The 8,924-nt window shown below is 38.4% G+C and overlaps 1 protein-coding gene across 3 annotated transcripts in view; it reads left to right on the forward strand.

Moving 5' to 3' along the window:
• Positions 1-1,937: 1,937 nt before the first annotated feature.
• The window catches only part of LOC122637624 (protein madd-4), a 186,726-nt gene continuing 179,739 nt past the window's right edge, over positions 1,938-8,924 (forward strand). For all 3 annotated transcript variants that reach the window (XM_043829871.1, XM_043829874.1, XM_043829872.1), the window contains exon 1: positions 1,938-2,071. In XM_043829871.1, coding sequence (XP_043685806.1) covers positions 2,051-2,071 — 21 coding nt within the window. In that variant the 5' untranslated portion in view covers positions 1,938-2,050. The remainder of the gene's footprint in view (positions 2,072-8,924) is intronic.

Here is an 8,924-nt window from a genome sequence, read left to right on the forward strand (position 1 = left end):
TCTCTCTCTCTCTCTCTCTCTCTCTCTCTCTCTCTTTCCACCCTCTCTATGTCTATCCATCTCTCTCAGTCGCTTCACTCCATCGTATCACGAGGCACCCCTCGGCAGTAGCTCGTTCCACTTTTACGCCTCGCGCGATGTGGATGGCCATTCACGATATTCACAATGTGTCCCATCTTTGATAATAAATTTTTAATGGCGAGTCGACGCTTCAATCCACGGCGGATAGTACCGTTCAGAGGAGTAGCTACGCGAGAAAAGCCATGAAGTCAACAGAGTTCTCACTAAGCGTGAGCATTCATTAACGCATATGGTGTATGTGTATAAGAAGTGAGTTCCACATACATACGTAACACACACACACACATATATATATATATAATATACTTAAATACATGCATGAATACACCCTAGTTCGGTCTAAAGGAAATCTAACAAACTAACGAACAAGATGATCAAGTAGAAAAAAAAAAGAAGAAAAAACAGAAAATTAAAAAATCCAAAAAGAAAGGATTCGCAAAAGATTCGTGATTTAATTAGAAGGCACGAAAGAAGCACGTACTCCAAAAAAGAAGTACTTGAAGTGTCGAAAACGAGAAGACTAAAAGAAAGAGATTTGAGACGAGTAGAAACACGTACGCATAAAATGAAGTTGGGAGGTTGATCGGCTTAGCTGGGTAGTGTGTTATTCGTTTTCTTTAACTCTCTCTCTCTCTCTCTCTCTCTCTCTTTCTCTCTTGTTTTTTCTGGCCTTGCTCCTACGGCACTTTTTCCACCCTCGGTCAACTACAAGAGGAATCCGTCGTAGGAGCGTATCGGGGGTGAAGGACGGTGAAGATGCGGTGGCATCGCGGGGGTTGAGTGTCGGTCGCGAGGTTACTAGATGGTGGAAGGGTAGAGAGTGCGGAGGAGGAGTTCTCTCCCTTCTTTCTTCTCCACCACCACTACCACTACCACTACCACCACCACCACCACCATCACCACCACCACCACCACCATCACCACTACCACCACCACTACCACCACCACCACCATCACCACTACCACCACCACTACCATCACTACCACTACCACCTCTACTTCTACCTCCACCTACACACCTCCTCGTCCTCGTCCTCGTCCTCGTCCTCCTCCCTCTATCCCTCCTCCCCCTCCTCCCCCTCCCTGCTGACACTTCACCCCACTCCTAGTCTGTCGGGCGCCAACGTCGGCCGCTTTCGAGACGTTAAGGCCGACACTCGCGCGGCGCACTTCGGCCGGACGAGATCGGATCCGCGAACGCGAGAACACGTGCGTTTCTAGTTCCCCTTATTTTCTATTTATTTCTTTCTCTTTAAAATTGAAACAATAAGTACATATATATATATATATATACAGTATATTTGTATGCGTATATATATATGTGTGTGTGTGTATAGATATAAATATACGTATAGAAGATTTTTTTTCATCCCAAGTGACGTTTTCACTTACAACCGTTACATCACTCGATTCCTTTCTTTTTTTATTTTTTTCACTTATTAAACTAATCTCTCTCTCTCTTTTTTTTTTCTTTTTTTTTTTTTAAATTTCTTTATTCAATTATCCCTTTCATTTGCTTTTCTTCTTCTTTCTCTTCTCGATAATTTTGTGTATTTAAAGTGAGAAGTATGTGTGAGTGAGACAGTTTATTAAATCTATCTTTTACTCTCTCTATATCTTTTTCTTATTGGTGTGTGAAAGAAGAGAGAAAGAAAGAAAGAAAGAAAGAAAGAAAGAAAGAAATAGAGAAAGGAGAGATCTTTTTCTCCTCCATGCGCTTTTCGTTCATGCTGAAAGCTTGCACGCGGTGGAAACTCGACGATCTTTGACGAGAAAGAAAGAGAGAAAGAGAGAGAGAGAGAGAGAGAGTTTAGTTGAAAGAAGGAGTTGCCTCGGAGAAGTAATTAATTGAGCGCAAAGAAGGGGGTGGTGGTGGAGGTGGCGGAGGAGGAGGAGGAGGTGGCCGCGGTGGTTAGAGAAGGACGAAGCTTATAAAGGACGTCCTTCCATAGGAACCACGAAGATAAGGATGGGGTTTTACGTCGTCTTTGTAAGTACAAAATAGTCTCGTTTCTTTTCTTTTTTTTTTGTTTTATAATATGCGATCCAGGCCACCCTAACTTTTCTCGTCGTTTACTCGTACATGTACATATATATAAATATTCTTTTTTTGGGGTCGTCTTTTTTATTTCTTCTCCTTTCATTCAAACTTCTACGATCTTTCCCTTTTTTTCATTTGCTTTTGACAACTTCCTCTTCTTTTTTTTTATTTTTTTATTTTACCAGGATTCGTCTTCGTCTTCGTCGTCGTTTTCGAAGAACAGAAGTTTTAAAGAACGACGATAACGTTCTTTCTTTCACAATTCTTTTTTTTTCTTTTTCCCGTTTGTCCGTTCGTTCTTTTTCATGTCATCTTCCCTTCTCTCTCTCTCTCTCTCTCTCTTTCTTTCTTTCTTTCTTTTTCCCTTCTCTTTCTATTTTTCTCCATCTTGAGAGTTTACCGCTCTTCAATTCGTACGAGTTTCTCTGGTTTTCCAACTTACCTCTCGAGTTTCTCTGTTTCTCTCGCGAAGAAGATCAAAGAAGACCACGTCGCTTTAATCTGCCAATGACGAAATACTGCGCCTCTTCCTGTACCTTATTTGACTTTGCCATCTCTCTCTCTCTCTCTCTCTCTCTCTCTCTCTCTCTCTCTCTCTCTCTCTCTCTCTCTCTCTCTCTCTCTCTCATACTCATGTTCGTAGTCTACCTTTTCATCGTAGAGTCCTTGTCCTCGTCTCCTGGGTATAGCGTTCGCACGACTTTGAAATGCTTTCTGCGTGTCCTTCTACGACAGCTGCCTCTTTTTTTCCCTCCCTTGGGAACGGAAGATGGAAAAATTAACGTCGGTGCCACGTGATTCTACTCTCTTCAGGCGAGAAACGCGAATCGGGTCACACGGCTGATGCACGCGATCTCCTTTGCATTTTTTCTATTTCCAAGCCAAGTTCTCCCTTTCTCTTTCTCTCTTTTTTCGATTCTTGGAAATTTTTTTTCTCTTTTTCTCGATAATAATTTCTTTATTTTTAATGCGTATGATTACTACTATTCCTACTATTTTTTATTTCGATTACTACTAGTACTACTAGTCTACTAGTACTACTAGTACTATTACTACTAGGTAAATCTCGTTAGACCAACGCTCGACCACTCGTGAAATCCCTCAGGATTAAGCTCGTCGATCATCGACTTCTGGCTCGTATAAACAAAGGACCGATTGTTCAAGCTTCGCTTTAAAGCCGAAGATCAAATTTCGGTCTAATGTATTACGTCAAAGAAGATCGTCGGTTTTGCGCGCATAGATCGTAACCGGGCGATAACTTTATCCGTTAAGGTGTCCCTTTTTCTTTTTTCTTTCTTTTCTTTCTTTTTTTTTTTTTAGTTCTATTTTTATGGTAATTAACACTTTTTGTATGTATGTGCATATATGTATACGTATATGTGTGTATGTATATAATACGTATAAAACATCAACGATCGACGACGGATCGTCGGATGATAGATCATACTTTTAAATAGCCAATAATATAAATTTACGTGTTAAAATGAATATATATATATATATATATATATATATATGTATTTATTTTTTGCTTTTGGTAGAAATAAAACAATAACGATCAACATTTAGTCATTTATATCGGACAAAAATAAATTTATAAAAAAAGAAATTATTTTCTTACAACGTTACGACGTCATAGAAAAACCTTGTTTACATTCGGTTTACCTTCGGATTATTGATAAACAAAGTTTCGCTATCGATCATTAGAAAGATGCTTCGTATACTTCGAATATGTCAAGTGACATCGATTCTTTGAGAGAGAAAGAGTGAAAGGGAGAGAAAAAACAGAAAGATAGAGAAAGAGAGAGAGAGAGAGAGAGAGAGAGAGAGAGAGAGAGAGAGAGAGAGAGAGAAGTGGACGATACGACGAGCGAATAAAAAGGAAAAGAAAGAAGTTAGTCGAAAAGTTAGAGAAAAGTCTTTTTCAAGTAATAGTAGTAGTAATAGTAATAGTAATACTACTACTAGTAATAGTAGTAGTGGTAACGGTGCTAGTAGGAGGGGAAAGAAAAAGCTTTGCCGTTTCTTTTCGCGGTCGTAGTCCTGAGGAAAGTCCTTCAGTGTGTGCAAGGTACGGATCCTAAAATACGAGAAGCACAACGGCCTGCCTCCTTGCCGTTTCCTTTCGTAGTTTTCCTAGAGCGTAGACTATTTGGTCCGGAAAAGTCACGAGCACCTTACGAACGTTCTTGAAATAGTACATACATACATACATACATACATACATACATACATATATATATATATATGTATACACATACATACATAGATCGAAGGGTGTGTAGTCCTTTTTCCTCCTCCTCCACCCCCTCCACCCCTCCTTCTCCTTCTTTTTCTTTTTCTTTTAAGTGCGTTTGCGATCGAGCATTTTTCACGAGTGTCTGAACGAGATCTTTTCCACGTATTCTTTCTTTCTTTCTCTTTCTCTCTCTCTCTCTCTCTCTCTCTTTTTTTTCTTTTCCTTTTTCCAAAAGGTCTTGCAAAAATCTAGAACGAACGAATCGATTCGTTAACAATTCGATATAAGACGATTTGACTTTAAAAAGAACTTTGTAAATTCGATATCGTTGGGAAAAGGATTTTTTCTTTTTCTTTCTTTTTTTTTTTTTTGTCCGAGACGAAAAGTTACTGTCTCATAATTATCTGCGATTCTTTTAATCGTAGCCGTTTTACAATTTTCAACGTTCATCACGATCGATACGGATCTCTTTCTTTCTTTCTTTCTTTCTTTCTTTCTGTCTCTCTCTCTCTCTCTCTCTCTCTCTCTCTCTCTCTCTCTCTCTCTCTCTCTCTCTCTCTCTCTCTCTATCTATCTCTCTCTCTCTCTCTCTCTCTCTCTCTCTGTCGTCGAACTTTCAGCCCCTTCGGGAAATAGTTCTAATTTCAGAATAATCAGTGGAAAAATTTGTAATACATTCGCGTTTGCGCTTCGAGAACGAACCTTCTGTACCATTGGCAAGACAGCGAAAGAGGAAATTATTTAGAGACGTTATCGTTTCAGTATTATCGATCGATCGTACGACGAACGTTCGACGAATGAATATTCGTCTTTGTTCGCAATCTATCGTTTTCTTAGTCCAACTAATTTCTATCTTTCTCTCTTTTCTTATTCTATTTGAGATCACCGAGCATGTTTTTTTCGTCGAATCTTTTTACAAACGAAGAATTAATTGTTTCAGACATTCTTCCATCTAATCCTTTTATTCGACATAACGTCGTCGTAGAATCCTTTTCGAAAATAACAATTTTTCTCTCTTTCTTTCTTTCTTTTCTGTTTTTCTTATCGCGATTAATAAATAAAATCACTCCGGTGAAAAGTCAAAAGAGAGAGATACAGACAGAGACAGAGATAGAGATAGAAAGAGAGAGAGAGAGAGAGAGGATAATGAGTCTTGTCAATTTTTTGTCTCGTAAAAAGAAAATAAATAGAGAGAGAGAGAGAGAGAGAGAGAGAGAGAGAGAGAGAGAGAAGGGAGAAGAGAGAAATAGAGAAAGGCGAATAAAAGAAAATTGTACGTTCTCACCTTCAAAAGAAAGAATACTTTGTGCATTGTTATTACCCGCTGATTTTGTTCGGCCACCCTCGAAGACGTTGACATAGTATGTATGTATGTTAGAGGTACGAAGGCGTTTCGTCTCGACGAGAACCCTATTGTCGTTTCGTACTTGTTTGCGACTGAGCCTTCTTCTTTTCTCGTATACCTGTTTCAAAGATGAAGATCCCTCCTCTTCTTGCAATACCTTCTTCGTAACACTCTGTAAGCCATATATATATAAATATATATATATATATAGAGAGAGAGAGAGAAAGAGAGAGACACATATATCTAATACATACACTCTTGTGAAATAGGCACAGGCACGATCCGCAAACACGTACCGACGCGTTTTTCAAAACTTTCGAAACTGATAAATGTATGCACATTTATATAGACATTTTATCAGCATAATATTATGATAGATACATAGGTGTTCCAGTTGCGTTAGTCAGACTCGATTTATATTGGTCTCTTACCAGTTCAAAGATATCTCCAAAGAAAGCTCTGGACGCGCTCGTTTTTATCATAGAAATGTATTATCTACGCGAAGAAAGAGAAACAGAGAGAGAGAGAGAGAGAGAGAGAGAGAGAGAGAGAGAGAGAGAGAGAGAGAAGGTGAGAAAAGAATACACGTCAACCAGTTTTCACGATTATCTGAAACGTCGTCTAGGCTCGATCACCCGGCCGAGGTTTTACTAGACGTTCGTGACTCTAACGATTTATGTTAGATGACGACAACCTGTCCAATGAAAATACATAACTGCTTCTTAAGATATATCGACGTGCATGCGTTAAGTGAAGTCGAGCACGTCGATCGTAACGGAGCTTTTAAAAACTCGACTTTGAGAAGAACGGTAGATTGCAAACTCTCTTTCTCTCTCTCTCTCTCTCTCTCTCTCTCTGTCTCTCGTTATGTGTAATCTATATGATCCGAGAACAACGAGAATGACGAGGACGACAGAGCAACGACGAGATCGCCCGAGAATTATGTATCTACGTTGAAAATTATGCAAAGTGGATTATCATGCTTTTGGTCCGATGCAGGAGCAAACGTGGATTTATGATAACGATTAATTCGATCTATCTCGTGTAGTTAGGTATAGAATATATAATATGTTTGTGTGTGTGTGTGTGTGTGTATACACATATGTATGTATGTATGTATGTATGTATGTATGTATGTATAATGCTTTGAATTCGTCCGACTTAAGTCAAGTTAATAATAAGAAAAGAAATTTTCTTTTTAATACAAATAATCCTATTAACACCATTATTGGCCGTGTAATTAAATTCGAGAAGTAATGGCGTTTCGCCAGCATGGCTACGTTCGTAATGAAATTAAAATCTTCATTGTAATATTAAAAATTCCGGAAAATCTGTAATATATCAAAATTAAGCGATACGCTATTCAAGCTAATAACGAACAATGTGATCACCGTATAACAACGATACTTACACGATTTTATACTTTAATAATTACTTAAGTTAAGTATGTATGCGTCTGTGCGTATATATGTATATGGAAATATCGTGTATAATCGAGCGTAAAACGACGATCGACCATATCTCGTAACATTTATGATCGATCGCTTGTAATTTCTCTATCGGAGAGTACGAAACATGAATAAAAGAAAAAGAAAAAAAGAAAGAAAGAAAGAAAGAAAGAAAGAAAGAAAGAAAAAAGAAGACATTTCTTCTTTTTTATAAATACTTCGTATATTTCAATTCGTTAAGAAACCCTTTCGTTTCGGATTTTAATCGATTTAAAAAACGTGAGGAAATTAAGTCGTCAAATATATTTACTTTTTGCATCGACGATATTGAAATTGACGAGTTGACGAATTTGACGAATTATACGACCATCCTTCATATATTCTTACTTAGAATATACGTGAACTATACTTTATATACATACATACTTGTCAGCATACATACGTGTATATTTGAATATTTGAGAAGGAATCATATCGTTGTTGGTACGTGTCAATTTTCGTTTCGACTTTTGGTACCAAAGAGATATATATATATATATATATATATATATATATATAGATATAGAGATAGAGAGATAGAGAGAGAAAGAGGTATGGTTTGTATAGGTCATGTTGCGGTATGTAACACAACGAATTTTGTCAGATGTTTCTAGTCGAATACGTATTGCTGCTTTTACCAAAGGTATCGAAGGTCATAGCTTAGCAAGAATAGGGACCGACCATTCAGTCTGTGAAGCTTTGTCCGACAACTTGGACGAATTCGGAAACGTTTCTCTCTCTCTCTCTCTCTCTCTCTCTCTCTCTCTCTCTCTCTCTCTCTCTCTCTCTCTTTCTCTTTCTCTATGTCTCTGTCTCTCTTTCTCTCTCTTCCTCTTCCTCTTTCTCTTTTAACGAGCGAATCGGCCACGCGTGGAATTACAAGCGACCCAGTTCGCACGCGAGATCGACGTAATTGTCTGTACGAAGAGAGCCCTCTCCCTTTTACCACCTACCTCTGCTATATCTACTATCTTTCTACCTATCTACCTATCTACCTACCTACCTACCTACCTACCTACCTACCTACCTACCTAAACCCTTCGATCGAAGTACCAAGAGAAAGAGAGCAAAGAGGGTGGACGTTCGTAACTGCTGATTCGACTCCAAGAATCATTCCGCTCTATTAAACGTCGACCTTGTGATTTTCACTGTAAGAAAATTCTGTTCCTCTTGGGATAGTAATAAAAACCGTTTTTATTCTTAACGTTACCTAATAATTACGTTTAATCGAAGGAAAAAGAAAGAAAGAAAGAAAGAAAGAGAGAGAGAGAGAGAGAGAGAGAGAGAGAGAGGGATATAGAAAGAGAGAAATATATCGTGCATAAAAATTTACATTTCGATTCGTTTCCGATATAGTCCCTCGTTAAAATTTGTTGTCGTTGCTTTTCTCTTTTCTTTTTTGAAAAAAAAAAAAGGAGAAGAAAAAGAAACGCAAACAGCAAAATAACAAATAGTTATACGCGCGTACTCGTTCGAAAAGAAATGTGTGCGATCTGTAAGATGGATCCAATTCGGATTTTTGAAACAGTACGTATAAAAGCTTACGCGATGTGTAATATGAATCGAACTATAGTGGAGTCGGTTGTCGACGTTTGGAAGCTCCGGGGAAATCTCGGTGAGCATCGCCAGTACACCGAAATTCCCAAGTCACTTGCAAGACATAAGGTAACATTCTGTGGATACATCTGCGAATGACCGGTACACGTAAGAGAGAAATAGAGAGAGAGAGAG

The sequence above is a fragment of the Vespula pensylvanica genome, chromosome 2, assembly GCF_014466175.1.
Source record: "Vespula pensylvanica isolate Volc-1 chromosome 2, ASM1446617v1, whole genome shotgun sequence".
Lineage (NCBI taxonomy): Eukaryota > Metazoa > Arthropoda > Insecta > Hymenoptera > Vespidae > Vespula > Vespula pensylvanica.